Raw genomic sequence first — 18,525 nt, 5'->3', positions numbered from 1 at the left:
CTGCCTTCTCTCTTCCCTGCCATTACTGCAGCTCCACTTTCTGGCATCTTCGAGGAGCCGGAGGGCTGATACTCTCCACCTTCTGTTCTCTCTACCCTGTTCTCCTGCCTTCACTGCCCTTTCTTCTTGTTTCCGTGCCCCTTTGCATCCTCTCCAAGGCCCTGATCTCTCTTTGGTTTGGAATCTCAAAGTGCCCCCATCATGAGCCCATCCCAAAGCTGCCTGCCCCCTGACCTCTACCACCCACTCCCTGGCAGCCCAGGTCGCCCCCCGGCTGCCGGCTTCCTTAAAGGACAGTCTTTGCGCATGTTTGGTGGAGCCACACTGGGAAAGGATGTCACCCTGGGCTCTAACCTCATTTCCCCTTCGACGCTGAGGCAGCTCCTCTACCCCCACCTGGCTGCACTCTGCTCAGGGCGGAAGAAGAATTCCGAACCGACTGTCCTTGGTGGCTAGCTGGCTTTGTTTTCAGGCGGAGAGGAGAATGATTAGTTAATGGTGTTAAGTGAAGGGAAGGGAGTGGGGGCGGGGAAGCGGAGCTCCCTGCCCAGCTCTGGCTTGTGGGGTGGGGGAGGCAAACAGCATCCCTCAGCCATTCCTGCTCCTTCCCCCGTAGCCGAACAAACTCATCCATTCCACTCCGGGCCCCGGGGCCAGTCCATACATTCACTCCTGGGGGATGCGGAGCCACGGTCCTCCGGTCCTCCGCTCGGCCTCTCCCCCTAGGCTCCAGGCCCCACGCCCCTGCCCTGGCCGGCTTGGCATTGCTTCTGGCTGGAGACTGATGAAGGGAGAGGAGGGGTCAGCAAGGTTCCAAAAAACCGAGGCTCATGTGGTTTGCCAGTCATCTCTGCGTCATCAAAATACCAGCCCAGAGCATTCTCTCAAGTCACCTGCCCATCTCTAGCGTTTGCTGCCTCACGCTGCTCCTCCCCCAGCCCGCTGAGAGGCTGCTCTGCCAGGCGACCGGCCTCCACCCCAAATCCAGACCTCTATTTGACCCTCTCCCTGGAGTCCCAGCAGATGTGATGCTGGGGTCTCTAAGAGGCAGGAGCCCATCCCACTCCCCAGAGCCCGAGTTCAAGGGGCCAGAAGACCTGGGTGTGGGAAGAGGGGGAGCTTGCTGTGTGGAGGGCTGCCTGCGATCAGACCTGATTCCCCCTCCAGGCTTCCACCCCCAGCTGCGGAGCCAGTCCACAGGGGGCCTGGGGTTGTGCTGTTGGTGGTGGTGAAGGGCGGTGGGGGGGGGGGGGGGGGCGGGGAAAGCCCTGCTTCAGGGGGTCCTTTCAACCATCAGGACAGCAACAGGTTTTCAGGGGTCAACTGGAGACGTCGCACCCATGAACCCTTCCTTCTCCCTCTTTTCTTTATTCAGGAGAGGGGAAACTGAGCCCCAGCTGGGCTCATTGAGTGAAGAGGGCAAAAGCAGAATCTTCAAGGCCCGGACTCGGTTCCGTGTGAAAGCCTTGGGCCTGTGAATTCAGCCCCCCTCCCTCTTCCGCTCTTCAGACTTGCGGGGGCTTGGGTTCGAAGGGGGAGCCCACGGGGCACCGTCTCCACTCCTCAGTGCGGGTACCTCCGGGTCTGCGGGCCCCGGCCCGGGGCTCTTCCCTTAAAGCGACCAGCACTGCGAGGCTTGGGGGTGTGCGAGGCTTTGGGGGTAGTGTCAGGCCGGCGGCAGCCGCAGTGGTGCAATATTTCTGGGAAGCCGCCGCGGCCGGCCAGTGGCCAGTTTCTGGGTGGCAGGGGTCCGGCGGGGTGGAGGAGGAGGCGGGCAGAGGCGCCTGCACGGGAGGCCCCCAGCGGGGCGCCGGAGGACCTGGTCTGCTGCTCCTCCGCCCGGCCGTCCCGGTAGGGGCCGAGCGGGGCCGAGCGCCGCCGGTTCTGAGCCGGCGTGACTCGGGGCGTCCGGGCCGACCTCCCGTAGCCGCCGCCTCGGCCAGTCAGCCCGGCCGCGAGACACCTGTCACTGCCCCCTCGCGCGACCCGAGCCGGCAAGGGGGCTGGGCGCCGGGCCCGGCCTAGCCGGGCGCGCGGCCCCGCGCAGCTCCGGGCCCGCCCCCGTGGAGCGGCGGCGGGGGCGGGGGGCTGCGCGGGGCGGGGCGGGCCGGGCCCCCTCCCCCGCCCCCCTGACGTCAGCCCCCGGCCGCCGCCGGCTGGCTCACTAGGCGCTCGCCCTCCGGCCGGGAAGCATGGGGCCGTCCGGGCTCGTCTGCGCCCTCCTGCTCGCCGCCTGCTGCTGCTGTCGCCGCGCCGCGGGTGAGTGGCTTCGCAGGGGGCCCGCGCCCCCGAGCGGCCCGGGCCAGGGGTCTTTGGCGGAGCGCGCCCGGGGAGCGGAGCCGGCGGCGCGGCGCGGGTCGGGGCTTTGCGCCCCGGCGTGCGCTCCTCCTTCCCGGCGCCTTGCGCGCGTGCAACTCTTCTTCGCGGCCAGTTTGCAGCCTCGATCCTAGAGTATCCCGGGGAGGAGGACGCGGGGAGGAAGGAGGCTGCTGCCCGGAGCCGGAGGGGGTGGAGCCGAGCCTCTCGGGGGAGCTGGGGAGAGCTTTGCCTCAGGTGCCCACTCTGGGGGCCCGCGGCTGGAGCGGCGGCGGGAGGCGCCGCTGGAGCGCATCCCTAAATCCCGGATTCTGCGCCCGCCTGTTGCTGGAAAAGGCGGCTTGCTTAGCGGGAGGGGGCGCGCCGACGCCTCCTCTCCGGCCTGGGCTCCGAGCCAGGCTGGAGGTGAGCGAGCGGGGGAGGGACGGCGGCTCCCGCCCGAGCAAGGGCGTTGGCAGGGGCTGGGGGGCGGCGTGGGTCGCCTCGCGCCTGTCGGGTGAGGGGATCACAGGTGGCAGAAGCGAGGGCTCGAGGGTGCCCAGGGTGGAAGCGCCCAGAATTGTTACGCCTCCCGGAGTGGGACCACGTTCAGGTGGGAAGAGCGCCCCTGCACCTCGGAGTTTTTCTCTGGAACTGCCTGGGAGTCGGGCGCTCCCGGGTCCATGCTGCCCTTGTATGGCCTGCAGCGGTGTCGCGTGTTTCTCTTGGCTCCCTTTCCCGGGTCCCAGCCGCTGTCCGGCTGGGGAAGGGGAGGGCTAGGCAATACCCAGCTCGCTGGCCTCATGCCCGGTGCCTACAGTGTCCCTGGGGTACCCCAGGCTGCTGCCTCCCGGGCTGACTGTGTTTCTGGGGAAAGGGCTAAATTGGGCTCCACAGCTGCAGCCAATCTAGCCCCACCCTGCCCCGCTCCTCTAGCTCTGGGGAAACGGAGTCAGGGACGCGAGCGAGGCCTCTGCTGTGGGCTGAAGACCGCTCCATCTGCCCTCCTTGTCTGGGCGCCAGCCTGGGGCAACAACCCAGGCATCCCTGAGGCCAGCCAGATGGTATTGAGTGACATCACCTCCTCACAGGGCAGGCAGCACGCTGGCACCACTGACGTCACTCTTGCTCACTGCCTGGCCCTCACCCTGACCCCTGGGGGACATTCTGACCCCTTCGTGCTCACAAGACTCCCAGGCTGGGTGTCCCCTGAGCGTGTGGGATGTCCACAGAGGTACCGCTTTGGGAGCCTGAGATGGGAGCTTCTGGCCGGGGTTGGCTCGCTGCGTCTTGTGGGAAATTTGGGGAGGGCTTTTTTGGGGGGCAGAGTAGTGAGGTCTTCCCCGCGGTGTGGGGACACAAAGGGGCCTGTGTGCCCCAGCCTGGCACATGCCTTGCATTCCCACACTCTGAGCTCACTGGGAGTGGAGGGGGCCTGGAAGGAAAGGGGCCTTCCTCTTGGCCCACCGCCTGGGTTGCCCCTCTGCCAGCCTCGTCTGGAAGGTGCCTGGTGCTCAGGGTCTCCTCCTGCGATGACCAGAGACCGTCCCCCTCGACTCCCCTGAACTGGAGGAGAGGGCGGCCTGGGGCAGCGGGTAGAGAGGGGTTGAGGCTCAGGAGGGCAGGGCCCTCTCCCGGAAGAAAAGCTGCAGGGAGCGGGCTGGGAGGGGAGGCCACGGGGCGCAGCTGGAGCTGACACCGCTGCTGGGGTGTCCCCTCCCGCACCCCAGGTGTGCCTGGAGAGGCGGAGCCCCCCACCCCGGAGCCCCTGGAGGTGGAAGTTGGCGGGACAGCCCTTCTGAAGTGCGGCCCCTCTCACTCCCCGGGCAACTTCAGCCACGTGGACTGGTTTTCTGTGAGTGCGTGGAGAGGGTGGCAGGGTGGCAGGGTGGGAGGCTGTCCCCCTCCTGCAGCCCCAGGACCCTCCCCTCCCCTCCGTCACCCCTCCTCAGGTCCACAAGGAGAAGCCGACTCTCATCTTCCGCGTGCGCAAGGGCCAGGGCCAGAGCGAACCCGGCGAGTACCAGCACCGGCTCAGCCTCCTGGACAGAGGGACTACTCTGGCCCTGGCACACGTCACCCCCCACGACGAGCGCGTCTTCCTGTGCCAGGGCAAGCGCCCTCAGTCCCAGGAGCACCGCATCCAGCTCCACGTCTACAGTCAGTGCCCCATCCGTGCCTCGCGGGCGGCGTGGGTCGCGGGAAGCGGTGTGGTCCCATATGCCCCTCCTCTCCTTCCCTTGTAGAAGCCCCGGAGGAGCCGACCATCCAGGTCAATCCCTTGGGCATTTCAGTCAACAGCGAGGAGCCCGAGGAGGTGAGCCACGCCAGGGTGGCCAGGCGGGGCCTGGTGGGGCCTGAGCGGCAGCGAGACTCACGGCCTGTCCCCCTCAGGTTGCTACCTGTGTGGGGAGAAATGGGTACCCCGTTCCTCAAGTCATCTGGTACAAGAATGGGCGGCCCCTGAAGGAGGAGAAGAAACGTGAGTGCAGCCCCGTCAGCCCTTAAGGGCCCTGCTTACGGTGCCACCACCTTGCCTTTCGTCGGACCTTGGTTTTTTGAAGTACACAAGCGAGGCCTGAAAACGTTCTCGTGAGAATGTAAACGACCCAGGAGATCTAGAAGGAAAATTCCCTTCTTGCCCCACATCCCCTCCCGGAAAGTAAGCTCTGCTGTCAGTTGAGTGTTCGTTCTTTCCGGCCAGTTTCTGGGTCCTTACACATACAGAGATACGTCTCGGCACGTGTAGGCTTTTGATTTTTTATTCTCTAAATCAGTGGTTCTCAAAGAGGGGTCATTTTGCTCCTCCCTCCGGGACGTTTAGCGCTGTCCGGAGGTATTTCTGGTTGTCGCGAACGGAATGGTGGTGATGGCACCTGGGGGACGGTCGGCAGCCCCACCCCACAAAGAATTCTCTGCGCCGACGCTTGGGCAGCACCAAGGTCGGGAAACCCCCGATCTCGGTGGTTCTGTGTGGTAGATCACTTTTCTTTTGACGGTGAGCCTTGGAAACCTTTGCAGCTTCGTCAGTGTAGCTCTACCGGATTGTTTTGCGCCCCCCCCCCCCCCCATGGGTATGGTGTAGTCAGGCTGGCTGTTCACTACCCCTGCGGGTGGGCGTCTGGAGTGTTTGCTGAGAGGCATCGGTCAGTCACTGTGGCATTCCTGGCACGCGCCCTGGAGTGCGCGCGTGCGCGCGCCCGTGGAGCAGGTGGATAACGAGCAGTAAAACTTCGGAGGTGAAGAGTCGCGGCTCCCGTGGTGCCTGGCCTTCTGCGGAGGCCGGGGTCCCTCCGGGAGCCCCCTCCGGCAGCCCCTGCGACCAGGGGTTGGGGGCGGAGGCAGGGCCGAGGCCGAGCCTCTCTCCCTTTCCTCCCTGCCCAGGGGTCCACATTCAGTCGTCCCAGATCGTCGAGTCGAGCGGTCTGTACACCCTGCAGAGCGTTCTGAAGGCCCAGCTGGTTAAGGAAGACAAAGACGCCCAGTTTTACTGCGAGCTCAACTACCGGCTGCCCAGCGGGAACCACATGAAGGAGTCCAGGGAAGTCGTCGTCCCGGTTTTCTGTGAGTCCCGATACGGCCCTGGGCTGGGGCGGGTGGAAAAGTCCGGCCGCTCCCCGGCGCGGGGACGGCTGGTGGGCTGACGGCCACGGCCCCCGTGCCCCCCCCCCCCCCCGTGCTATAGACCCGGCGGAGAAAGTGTGGCTGGAAGTGGAGCCCGTGGGCGTGCTGAAGGAAGGGGACCGCGTGGAAATCCGGTGTCTGGCTGACGGCAACCCCCCACCCCACTTCACCATCAGCAAGCAGGTGCGGAGGGCGCCCGCGCTGGGTGCACACGGGCTGCGAGAGCGGCTGGAGGCGCACGCTGCTCACCCCCTCGCTCTCCCCCAGAACCCCAGCACCCAGGAGATGGAGGAGAAGGCGACGGAGGACAACGGGGTCCTGGTGTTGGAGTCCGCCCGGAAGGAGCACAGTGGGCTCTATCAGTGTCAGGGCCTGGACCTGGAAACCATGGCATCGCTGCCCAGCGAGCAACAGGAGCTGCTGGTGAACTGTGAGGGCCCCGGGCCCCGGGGGGGGGGGGGGGGGGCAGGCGGGGGGCAAGCGGGAATTTTGCCCAGGCTGACACCCTTGCCGTGTCCCCAGATGTGTCTGATGTCCGGGTGAGCCCTGCGGCCCCGGAGAGCCGGGAGGGCGGCAGCCTCGCCCTGACCTGTGAGGCAGAGAGTAACCGAGCCCTGGAGTTCCAGTGGCTGAGAGAAAAGGTACTCAGGCGGGCCTGGGGCTGTGGGGCGTGGGGGGCCGTGTGGCTGTGAGTGACCCACCGACCCCTCTCTCGCCCCAGACAGGCCAGGTGCTGGAGAAGGGGCCCGTGCTCCGCTTACACAACCTGCAGCGAGACGCGGGGGGAGGCTACCGCTGCGTGGCCTCCGTGCCCAGCGTCCCGGGCCTGAACCGCACTCAGCTGGTCCGCGTGGCCATTTTTGGTGAGGCCCTCTGGGCAGAGACCGGGCGGCCCGGGAAGCTACCCCCGGCTGGGTGGTTTCGAGCTCTTCGAGGACGAAAGGCCACCGGCTGCCCCGGGATGCTCTGGCGGGGAGGGGGAGGCAGGCCAGCGGAGTTGGCCGCCACACCCGTCCCCCTCCCTCTCTAAGGGTCCCCGTGGATGACATCAAAGGAAAGGAAGATGTGGGTGAAAGAGAACACAGTGTTGAATCTGTCCTGTGAAGCGTCGGGACATCCCCGGCCCTCCATCTCCTGGAGCGTGGACGGCACGGTGAGCCCACCTCCTTTTCCCCTGCTCACGCACCCCTGCCCCAGGCTCTGCTGCGGGGACCGGGCCTGGCCCCTGAGCTCCGCCTCCTTCCTTACAGGCCCATGAACAAGACCAAGATCCGCAGAGCGTCCTGAGTGTCCTGAATGTCCTCGTGACCCCAGAGCTGTTGGAGACCGGTGCAGAGTGCGTGGCCTCCAACTTCCTGGGCAGAAACACCACCACCATTTTCCTGGAGCTGGGTACGGGCCTCGTCCGTCCTCGGTGTGGCGGGGTGTGGCGGGCGCGGGCTTGTGCTTTTCTTAACCCACCTTTCGATCCGTTTAACCACAGACTCAAACAGAACCACTGGCCTCAGCACCTCCACTGTCAGTCCTTACACCAGAGCCAACAGCACCTCCACAGGTGAGCAGGCAGTCTGGGCTCGAGAACGGGGGGGCCGCGGGGCTGTGCCAGGGCACCCTTATCCTGCCCTGTCCCTGCCCAGGGAGCCCCGGGCTGGGTGGGGCAGCGGTGGAAGCGTGGCCACCTGGGGCCGGGAGTGACTAGGAACATCTCTGTGGGACAGAGAAAAAGCTGCCGGAGCCTGAAAGCAAGGGCGTGGCCATCGTGGCCGTGACCGTGTGCGTCCTGGTCCTGGCCGTGCTGGGTGCCGTTCTCTATTTCTTCTACAAGAAGGGCAAGCTACCATGCGGGCGGTCGGGCAAACAGGAGATGTAAGCATGGTACCCCGTGCCCTCTATCCCCCCGCCCCCCGTCGTGCTACCCAGCTTGCCTCCGCGGGCACGTTCCCTGCCTGCTCGAGTGCCCGCTCACCCCTTAGGAGCAGGAGGGGGACGCTGAGTGTGAGTGCTCCCTGATCTCCTGCCCGCTGCATTCACCCACGCCTTCTCCCTTCCATTCACTGCGTGTTTCCCTTCCCTGAGCTGGCCCCACAGCACCTGCCTAAGAGCCCCATCACCCAGTCCAGTGTCTTTCCCAGCGACCTTCCCTTCCCTTGCCCCTGAGTTGCCAACTTCTTGCCTCCCTCCCTCCTCCCAGCACGCTGCCCCCGTCTCGTAAGAGCGAATTTGTAGTTGAAGTTAAGTCAGATAAGCTCCCAGAAGAGATGGGCCTCCTACAGGGCAGCACCGGTGACAAGAGGGCTCCAGGAGACCAGGTAGGAGGCAGTTCCTGCGGCCAGTGCCTGACGCCTCTCCAGGGATTGGGAGCCGCGGGGGCTAATGGCTCTCGTCCCCTGAACACTCTCTCTCCCTTTCCTCCTCCTCTACTGGAGACTGGGAGCAGGCCCGTCTTGCCTTCCTAACACTAGTCCCAGGTTGGTAGGGCGAAGAGAGTGGCCGGGGGACCGTGGACAAGGGGTAGCTCCCCGGACTGACAGCACACACTCCGCCCTGTCACCGCCACCTTTCCCCGAACAGTGCCGTGGCTCAGGTCACCGAGCGCGGTGTGGCCAGTCCAGTTCGGAGCCTAGGCCCTCCTGCCCCGCCCCCTCCCACCGCTTCCCTCCACGCCTCGTCCATCAGCTTTGGCTTCGGTCCCTCATCCCTTCAGCGCTCCCACCCCAGACGCCAACGCGGTCCCCCCGCGCTCCCCTCACCTCTCTCCTCTTCACCTACTTCTAGGGAGAGAGATACATCGATCTGAGGCACTAGCCTGCTCATCACACTGAGTGCCCTTCCCGCCCGGAACACTTCCTGCTCCCTGCTTACCCTCTCCCAACACTCAGGATGATCGCCAAAGCCTCTAAAGCGGGGTAGGAGAAGGTCCCTACTCCAGCTGGCCTGCAGACCCCATTTCTGAGGGAAGGGCCGTCGGGAGAAGGTCCTCTTCGAGGACCGACCCACCGAGGTCTCGGTTGGGGGAGGCTCATCCCAGGGAGGGGCCTCAGTATCCCGGGAGTGGGAAGGAGTTTCTTGCAGACCGCGTTTTCTCTGTAGACATATTGTGGATGTATATACCTGTTTTCTACCAGCAGCCAAGTTAGGTAGTTTATCTGGAGCTGGTTTCTGCCCCAAAGGCTGGCGTCCTCATTCGGTTGTGTCACTGAGGTGAGGACACACTGAGCCCAGGCCCCTCTCTGCTGAAGTATGTTGCTCACACCGGTTCTGGAGAGTATGTACCCCAGCATTCATTACAAAGCAGCTGCCTGCCTGCCGCGGGAGGCCCTTTTGTGACCCACCTCTCTCTGGGAAGAAGCCAGGACTGGTGGTGTTCCTTAGATCTTGTTGTCCCTGCAGGGAGGAAGCTGGGCAGTTTTCCAGGGTTAGGCCATTGTGCTCAAACCCCCTGCGTTAATTTGGCTCCCATTGCCCTGTCAGGGGGTCACGTAAGACTGAAAGGTGGGGTTAGGGGACAGCCAGGAGGTCCAGACTGTCCTTTATGACGATTAAGACTAGAACTCTACAAGCACCAAACTTCTATAAAGTGAGCTAATGGCCTTAGACCCTGGGAGAAGGGCCTTCCCTAATGGGAGAATGGTACTTAGGGATGAGAGCTGGCCTGGCTGGAGCTTTGGGGTGTGAATGTGTATTTGTGTGCGCGCACCTGTATGTATATGTGGTTTCGTTAGGTTGTGTGTAAATTTGCAAATTTCCTCTATGTATGTATATATATATATGTATATGTAAGAAAAATAAAGCTTAACTGTCCCAGAAATCTCACCCCGTTTTTTATTCATCATGGGCACCACAGCAGCCTGGGGTCTCCACAACTGGAATCGTACCGAACAGAACACAAAACCCTTCACATTTAGGAGCGGGGACCAGAGGTTCCCTCTGCTTCTGAGCAAACAGCTCCTGCTCTACCACAGAGGATGATCCCCCTGCTTCTCAGCAGCAAGGCCGCCTCACTCTAAGGCAGCTCTCAGGGCCCGGCAGGCTGTTGGCAAGGAGGAGCTATCAACATTTTTCTAGGCTTTCCAGCGGCTCGGACTTGCCTTGAGGTGGCAGCAGACTCACCACGATGACTGCGCGGGCCTGGTCTTTCACTCTCCCACCCCCACGGAAGGGCAAGAACTCCAGGCTGCTACAACAAAAGAAACTTTATTTAAAAATATTTTTTTTTTTTTTTTTTACAGACATGGGTGCTTGAAAAAGCTCTTTAGTTAACTGTGTATGGAAATGAAAAAAAATTAATAAATAACATTAGTATAACAGACTTCTAAACATTAATACATTGGCAAAACAAAAGGGACGTCAAATGAAAACCAATCTTAAAGCTCTGCTCTTCTCTGTAAGAATATTTACCTTCTGTCTTATTCTTTACAGGTGAGAAGGATTAAATACTGCTAATAGAAATTTTTTTTATATTAATGACACATTTTTAAAATAGTCCACAAAAATCTCCTCTAAGTTTTCGTTTTGTTTCATTTTTAACACTGATATACAAATTGGGACTTTATTCCGGAGGAAGCATCAAGTTCTCCTCAGCCCCACCCAGGCCAAGAATGTCAAAATCCTAAAGAGGGAGGACGTTCAAAGGAATGGTTTCTCTCCCAATTCTTGATTAAAGGCAGGGAAAAACTGAAAGGGGAAAGGGAGAAGTAAAATTCTCAGATAGAAAACTTTTTTTCCTTTTTTCTTTGCTGAAACTGACCGTGACCACCATGCTGAGGACCGGGCACATGGTCCTTGCTGCCTTCCCCAGGGGAAAACTGGACCCGCAGAGGGCACTGGCTGCTTAATGCTTTAAGACTAAAGTCTGCAAATGAAAGGAAAGCCACGTCTCGAGGGAGAGGCAGGAGGTCTAGGCCAGTTCAGGATCCAGCAAAGAGAAAAGACACACACCACGTCTGTTCTCGGGAGAGTCCGTCCTACACTTTCCCATGCAGTTGAGTCACTAGCAGGCCCAGAGGCTGGCACACTTGAAATGGTCCAGGGCGTACCTGGAAATCCCAAGAACAGTCTCCCTCTCTCCTCGCTGGAGACAGAGCCTTCAACCTGGCGGCTGCGATCCTGACTAGAGCCAACCGAATGATCCCAGGGGAACACGTACTCCAAAAGAGCATCACGGCAGGGAGAGGGGACCCCAGACGTGCCTCACCTATCTGACATCTCTCCAACCACACAGAGCGTTTCCTCCTCCCCCCAGTCTGTAAGGATGGACACTCAAGGTAGAGGAGCTAAGACTCTGGTATTTCCATATTAAGTCCTAAAATGCAGCCTGAGTTACAGTGCTGCCTTAGAAAGGCACAAAAATGTTTGGCTTTTTTTTTTTTCAGTGTGCTAAAAATTGTTTTGTTTTGAATAAAGGAAAAAGATATATAAGGTTAAAAATCCCAAGTCACCACAGCCAGAAAGCAAATGTAGGAGGAGGTACCTCGTAGCTGCCATGCCCCTACCACATGTTTCAGCAGGAGGTCAAGGCCGAGACACGGAGACCGGTAGGTCAGGAGGCATCCACTCTCACGGGCAACGTGCCTGCAGGCTTACCCAGACAGCAGAAGGAAGAAACCGAGGAAGAGAAAACACACAGTCTACAGACTCCTACGTGGTTCTCTGCCTCTGCGGTTTCAAGACCGCCATGAGCACGGCTACCTCGCCCCGAGCAGGGTCCGAGGTAGGTAGGGAGGAGGGAACGGACACACGGGGCACGTGACACGCGAGCAGGTTGGCGCACTGGGCATGGGCACACGGCGCCCCCCTCGTCGGGGCTGGGCGGGAGGCGGAGTGAGGCCCGAGGAGCCTCCCCGCTTCCCTGGCCCTCCGGTCCGGCTCGGGCGTGCAAAGAGGACTTGTGAGAGGCAGTGGAGGGGTGCCCCTCACGTTCATTTCAGGAGCGGGTCAAGAACGTGGAAACGGGCAACCAGAACTCCGCTGATCTGTTCGGCCGCCTGAGCGGTAGGAGAGCGGAGGCTGGCTTTCAGCCTTTGCTCTGGGCAAACAGAGGGAGCGGTCCACCGCGTTTTTCTCGAGCGTTACACAAGGGAAGCCGCAGGGAGAGCTCCAGACAGCTGTTGCTCTCAGCCGACAGCTGGCCCTTCCGTTCTTTTCCCGTTCCCATCTGAATGTGAGGGAGCCTCCGGCCAGAGCTTGCTCCTCCCGTCCCGGCCCCCCCGCCTCTTACGCGGGTGCCGCTGCTTAGACCCAAAAAACACTGCGCTCCCCTGTGGAACCACGCCAGATTTCCTAGGACAGGGAGGCACCCGGCCCTGCTGTCCCTCTGCTCCTTGATTCTGGCGCCCAGTCCAGGATACCAAATGCAAGGGCTGACGACCCACCCTTCATCACGTGCCTCAATGTGTATCTTTGGATTACTAGGTTACTTCTGTGTATTCCTAACGACTCCAACAGTTTAAAAAAGTTACAAGTAATTATGAACATGCCTTAAGAACACGGGACAGGCTCTAGGATGAGGTAAGCAAGATCAAAAGACTTAGTAGGCAAGCAGTTTTTTGAAAAATAAAATTAAAATTAAAAAAGGCTCTGATGCAGGACTACAAAGAAATCAAGTGGACAGGGGAGACCAGGGTTCCCGGTCTAAAGAACTCTCAGTCAAAACTCTTCTAAACTGGAATCTACATCTAATTTATATCCTGGCTACTGTCCCGGTTATTATATATTCCGCTGGCTATGGGGAAGTAGTTTCTGAGGTACCCCGGAAGGCTTGCCCAAGAATATTACCGCAGGGCTCTCCTCGAGGAGGAGGGGAGCCAGGGCCACGGGCCCACAGAATGGATGTATTTTCGGTGCTAAAACTTGAAGAGAGCCCAAAAGTCCATGGGTGGCTACAGTGGGATGTGTGATCTGCTCTCCAAATAATATGAAAGAAGGCTAAAAACCTGAGATTGAATGAAGGCAAAGAAACGTCACCTAAGAACAGACTAGCTCTGGAACAGGAGAAACGGGTCCTGAGGAGGGAGGTAAGAAATCTTGGATGCCAAGACTGATAAAGGGATTGAAAACAGGAAGTAAGGAAATAAAGACGACGATAACCCAAATTAAGCAAAACCCAAGAATTTTCTCAACATCCCAGACACAGTCCCATGCCTACCTTTCTACTCTAAAAAAAGGCAGTATGACAGCAGTTTTACTACTAAAAGACCTTTAGGGTATCTATCCTGCCTATAGCCTCTTCTCCCCCCATCTCCCACCCAAAGGGGCACACCGCTGCCGCCCCACACGCCAAGGCTAACTGGTCAGGCGTAGACACCCAGGCAATGTGCTGGGCCGATCGTGTTCTTTCTTGAGAATCTGAATGAATCAAGAGGCACTGGGAAGCTGTGTACAGTGATCCTTAGAGCTGGGACGTCGTGTAGACTTGGGGACTGGGTTGTCTGTTCCAGGGCTGTGCCTGACAAGCAGGAGAAAGGACTGGGTGCAAAGTCTGACAGTCCCAGCCCAGCCCCATACAAGAATCGACTGTACTTCTCGCACTGGGGTCTATAAAATACCCTGTATCCTTAGGATTCCCTCCTTTCTTTAGCCTGAATACCTGTTTCTGACATCCGAAGGATTCCGAAACAGGACAAAGATACAAAACTGTGGCTTCCTTTCACTATGAACCCTCCTCCATGCACTGCGTAGCTTTACGCGCTTCTAAAGAAAGACAACGAACATAGGCTGAGGTCAAAGTAGTGCCAGTAACACTGTAGGTGGACTTAGAATACTTCAGATTGAATTCTAAAGCCTGAAAGTCTAGCAGGAGAGTGGTGACGTATGTATTCTGATGCTAAGTTCTAGGGTCCCAGGCTCCTTAGCCCAGGAAAGGCTGGCATTTCTGAGAACTGAGTTCCATCTATTTTGCCGACTGGCTCTTGGGAGACCAAAGGATCAGCTGAAGACCAGGACCGAACAACAGGTATCCGCTCCTCTCCCACACCTTCAGCCTTTCTAAGACACAGAATCGGCTGCAAAGGTGTTGGAAGACTGGAAAATAAGTTCCAAAGAGCATGGGAGGTGGTAACAGGTCCCCGAAGGGCGACAAGGAAACTTCACAACAAGGGGGATTAGGAACTCCAGCAGCTCAGTAGGAAGATCAAGGAAGGCACTAGACTGGAGAGGAACTACGGGCAGATGCTTTACTTAAACACGTAACTGCCCTAACCGTGCAGCTGAGCCAACACACCCCTCAACCCACCAGACAGATTCCACTGAAATACACAAAAGATGGTGGGTACCCATGAGACACGTTGAGGAATCTCCCAGAAAGTATCAAAGCTCTAGGAAGACGACATGGGTTAACGGAAGAGCCGTGAATTGATTTTACCCAGGACAGCTCTTTAAGGAAATACAGATCTACATAAAAGAGCTGTGAATAAAAACTGCACCATCTTTTGGGGATGAGCTATTTTAGGGCCAAATGCAAGTCCTGGACAGGGAGGAACACGGAGAAGCTGGCGCTTCTGGCACATGGTAATCGCCCACACACATTTGCTGAACGAACAACCTAACTGGTAACCACCAGGCCAGGCCGATGGTTAGAATACCACTGTTCCCTGGGCAGCGGTCACCAGAGTCAGAAAGGCCAACGGCAGGAGGGGGGACTTCCTTAGCTTGGGGAGGAGATCTAGAACCCTGACTGTCATGAGGTGAGGTAGGAGAATATTCTGCATCAACACCATCGCCAACCACCCACACACACAGGTGTCAAGTGTGATCATGGTGCCTTGAAGGGAATATACAGTCCCTACTCTGCTAGCAAATTTACAAAAACTCATTTGTAGGTCTGCTGTTTGGACCCTAAGTTATATTTTAGTTTTCTATAGAGGAGATAAATACTGTAAGATTGAAGAATAGCGACCCCCATCCAAAAATTTTAACCCGCAAAGCAGCTGAATGACACTACGAGCGCTGTCCCCCATCCCGGGCCCTGGTGTCGTCTGTCTGGGAAGAGCACAGAAGAATGGCGGAGTGTGTTCAGTGGGGGGAGGAGGGCTAGTGGAAGAGAATGGCCGTCCAAGGTGCAGATCATTACTTACATAAAAATGAACAGATGCACGTGGAGACCGGAAAGTGCCCAATCTCTTATTTTCTTAAAGGGAGGTATATCACGAGCCAACAGGTGTTTCTGCTCTGGGAATCTTTTACTTTAGTGGAAGGAGCACAGAGGGCAGCTGGGCACAGAGGAGCACAGAGCACAGAGGAGCACAGAGGCAGGCCGTGCAGGGCAAGCCAGAAAGAGGGAAAGGAGACTGGACTGAACAGAATAGCCTAATGCATTTGAGAAAAAAGAAAAACATCAAAGTGACTTTTACCTTACCCACCTGGCAAGTTAACACAGAAGGAACCACTTGTAATTTGGAGGGAGAAGGGAGATGGGTTTACCCAAAATGGCAAAACTCAAAGCCTACTTCCGAAAGAGCAATTCTAAATTCAGAGCAGAGCCCAAGAATTAAAAACTGCCATACGAATGGAGGATGAAGAAGCTGGTATTTGTGCCTTAGCCCAAGGAAAATTTAAGAGATTAAAGTTTTGGAAATACCCTCAAGACAAGCCTCCACGTGAAAACTTTCGTGAGACTACCTTGGCGACCTGAGGCTTGGACCCAGGTCTGTCCTCACAGACCCGAGGAGAGAAAACCTCACAGAATGGTCTCAGAAGCTTGAAAGCCTATAGCTACCCAGCTGCCAGGCCGATGACCAAGCCAATCAATGAAGCGTATGTCCAACACTGGGATCTGACACCCCAGTTGGAGGCCTGACCCCATGAGCCACAGGGGCACTCAACTAGGAACAAAAGGATGAACTCACCCTTAGCCTATATATGTAAGGACACTCTCTCCAAAGATTTTGGATACACTGAACAGGCAAAAGATATGCAGAATCAGTGTTCTGTTCTCTTGACACATCTTCAGAGTATGGGCAATGTCTGCAGACAAGGAAAACTTCCAGTGTGGGCAGGCATGGAAAATGCTGCCATTTCTTCTAGTTTTTCGTCTGGGTCTTCAGCATTTAAACAAAATACAAACTGAACGTTACCACAAACGAAACCCTATCCTTACTGGCTTTTAGAAGGAGACGCTAGGTTACGGCCACTCTCCCTGCCCCCGGCCACGACCATCAGGACCTCCTGCACCTGACAGTGGGCTGGGCTGTTTTCCGCCACGTGGAGCAGACATTGGGGAACCAGAGCAAATCAACAAGAAGTCCTGTACCTTCTACCCTGGGAATGTAAATGGTTTGGAGGCAAGAGGATAAAGCCAACAGGTCTAGGAACAGCTGAGAGCCAAGAGAAGAGTTAGAAAAAGTTTTAGTTCCACAGATGACAAGATGACAAAGAAAACCGATCTGAAGAGATTCTGGATCTAAAGACAAAAGCGTGATTTAGATTTTGAGGAGGGCAGATTGATCAAAGAGCAGGCGTGCTTCTGACAAGCAAGGGGGTACACCCGCTTTGCTGGGGAAGCCAGCAAAGACCGGACAGAGAACTGACCCAACTCCAGGGGTCATTTCGCAGCACCTCCAGGAACTGACTAACGGGTGCCCCGTGCTGGACCCTGAATCTCCTTTGTAACCTGCAATTACACAAATCGTCAGGCTTCTCACATACGGTCTCTGACCACAGTAAAGTCATTTATACGCTGAATGCTAATTACCGTGGAGAACGCAGTCACGAGAGAGTACACAGGACTAAGGTGACGAGGAGACGGAAGGACGTGCTACATGCCCAAAGCCACAGGCACAAGAGAAACCCAGCTGTCGGAGGCCCCGATGCGGGACTGGGGCTGTCAGCGCAATGCTGCACCACCATGGGTGTCAGCCCCTTTCCTTCGAGGGCAAAGAGCAGATTCTCCTCCGAAAATATAACCTGGCTCATGTTCAAAGGGAGACACCCGTATAAGCTGGAATTAACTCACCGGGAAAAAAAAACCCAACAGAGACATCTTCACCATTTTGTGCATCTTATGTAGAACAAAGCAAAGAGCCTGTGCGTGAAGCTTGCTAAAAGTTTTGTGGTATTCGGGTCAGAAAGCCATTGCTGGAAACAAATGCCCTTCCCTTCCCGGGAAGCAGAAAAACCCACGGCCTACGTTAGAACACATACCTGGCATCAAGGCAACGGACTCCCACAGACCATCTTCTGGGGAGGGCATGGAATGTATCTGAAGGCCTCTATCTCGAATCAGTCATTATGGAATTAGGATAATGAAAACATCGTACTTTAACAGAGTCGATGTTCCTATGGAAACAGTGCTTTGGAGTGACCAGTGTTAGCTGCTAGATCAAACATGACTATAAGGATACAGCAACAGTACTTTTTCCCCCACTACCCATCTACCACACAAACCAACACCAACCATCACACATAATAAGGAACATCCTATAAGCCACTCGGCTTCAGTAAGTCTGGTCACAGCAAGCCCACTGCCAATGACAGACACCAAGGAGGAGGAGGAAGCAGGACAAAGGACAGAGGGAGGGTGTTCTAAAAATACAAGACTTGAGCTATGCACGTGGTAATCCAAGCCGTCGGGGAGTGTTGAAGTTGTAATACACACTGGGGTTGGGTAGAATACCACAGTAGATGGAAATCTTTAAACGATTCCTTCCTAAACCTCTTGTGCTAATTCCCTGCCTGGGATTAACACACACAGCAGGTTAATCTTATAATCACAGGACACACGCAACCACAGACAGACAGAAACACAACCACATCCTTAACCCAGGGAAGTCTGAAGTCCCCAGTGAGGATTTACAGCACAATACTTCTCCTACTGCTTTCCGGACTGTTCCCCAGGTAGGCTACCATTTACTAAGAATCCACACTCTAAGGTGAGGACTGAGGACACCTTCGAATCCACTCTCAAAACAAATAAAATAATAAAACACACTAGCTGCTCCATGTTCATTCCACTGCTTTGAAATCTTGGAACCACAGATGTGAAACCCCACAGAGAGGGCGAGACCTCACCGCGAAGTCTCCAAAGGCACCTCTGCCCTTGCAGGTGCCACTCCAGTAAGAGCGGCCGGCTCACTGGTCCTCTGACGCTGCAGCGGGGCGGGGGTGTGCTAGGTGGCGACGTGGGCGGGAGAAGAAATAGAAACAAATTCCCGGAGGATATTTTTGGCCATTTCGATGTTGTTGTGGGCAATGACCAAAGCTTTCTGAATGTCCTGGTAGGAGTATCCCTGACTCATGAGGTTCTCGATCTCGCTGGAGAGCTGCGGTGGGGCGGGGGCGGCACCGCCTTGCTGACAGCTACCTGCTTTTCGTTCAGAGTTGATTCTCCGAGGGAACGGTTTGGGAGGCCTTTCGGGAACTTGGGAACCCTCAGTGAAGTCTAGAAGAAATCAGAAAGAAAATATTTGCAAATCTGGCGGGGGGGTGGGGGGCGGGGGAGATCCCCACTTAACGGCAGGAATAACTGTGCTAAGATCAAGGTATTACCGACCTACTGTACCTGGGCAGGGACTTGTGCTCTTAAAGGGCCGGGTTTTACCGGTTCCAGGGTTTTAGCAGAAAGCCTTTGCCTCCTCCTCACAGCGGGAGCAGCCTTCTAAATATACCACGCAC

At 57.2% G+C, this 18,525-nt stretch overlaps 2 protein-coding genes across 3 annotated transcripts in view; one reads left to right on the top strand and one right to left on the bottom strand.

Annotated features, from left to right (window-relative positions):
* Positions 1–2,159: 2,159 nt before the first annotated feature.
* On the top strand, positions 2,160–10,213 carry MCAM (melanoma cell adhesion molecule). Of its 2 annotated transcripts, XM_030332568.1 has the most exons (16): positions 2,160–2,259; positions 4,026–4,150; positions 4,248–4,455; positions 4,542–4,612; positions 4,690–4,777; positions 5,680–5,859; positions 5,981–6,102; positions 6,187–6,349; positions 6,442–6,560; positions 6,641–6,782; positions 6,951–7,072; positions 7,170–7,311; positions 7,403–7,474; positions 7,638–7,785; positions 8,111–8,228; positions 8,695–10,213. In XM_030332568.1, exons 1-16 carry the CDS (start codon positions 2,193–2,195, stop codon positions 8,722–8,724), a joined length of 1,917 nt encoding a protein of 638 aa, XP_030188428.1. In that variant the 5' UTR covers positions 2,160–2,192; the 3' UTR covers positions 8,725–10,213. The 2 variants fall into 2 exon arrangements, with proteins under 2 accessions (XP_030188428.1, XP_030188427.1); XM_030332567.1 differs by lacking the exon at positions 8,111–8,228 and having other exon boundaries at positions 2,178–2,259.
* Positions 10,214–10,651: 438 nt separating this feature from the next.
* Positions 10,652–18,525, bottom strand: part of CBL (Cbl proto-oncogene) — an 86,449-nt gene continuing 78,575 nt past the window's right edge. Inside the window, 1 exon segment of the mRNA XM_030332564.1 lies at positions 10,652–18,292. Coding sequence (XP_030188424.1) covers positions 18,021–18,292 — 272 coding nt within the window. The 3' untranslated portion in view covers positions 10,652–18,020.

Source organism: Lynx canadensis, chromosome D1 (genome assembly GCF_007474595.2).
Source record: "Lynx canadensis isolate LIC74 chromosome D1, mLynCan4.pri.v2, whole genome shotgun sequence".
Taxonomy (NCBI): Eukaryota; Metazoa; Chordata; class Mammalia; order Carnivora; family Felidae; genus Lynx; species Lynx canadensis.
Note: the sequence above shows the minus strand (reverse complement) of the source record. Positions and strands in the feature narration are given on the sequence as shown.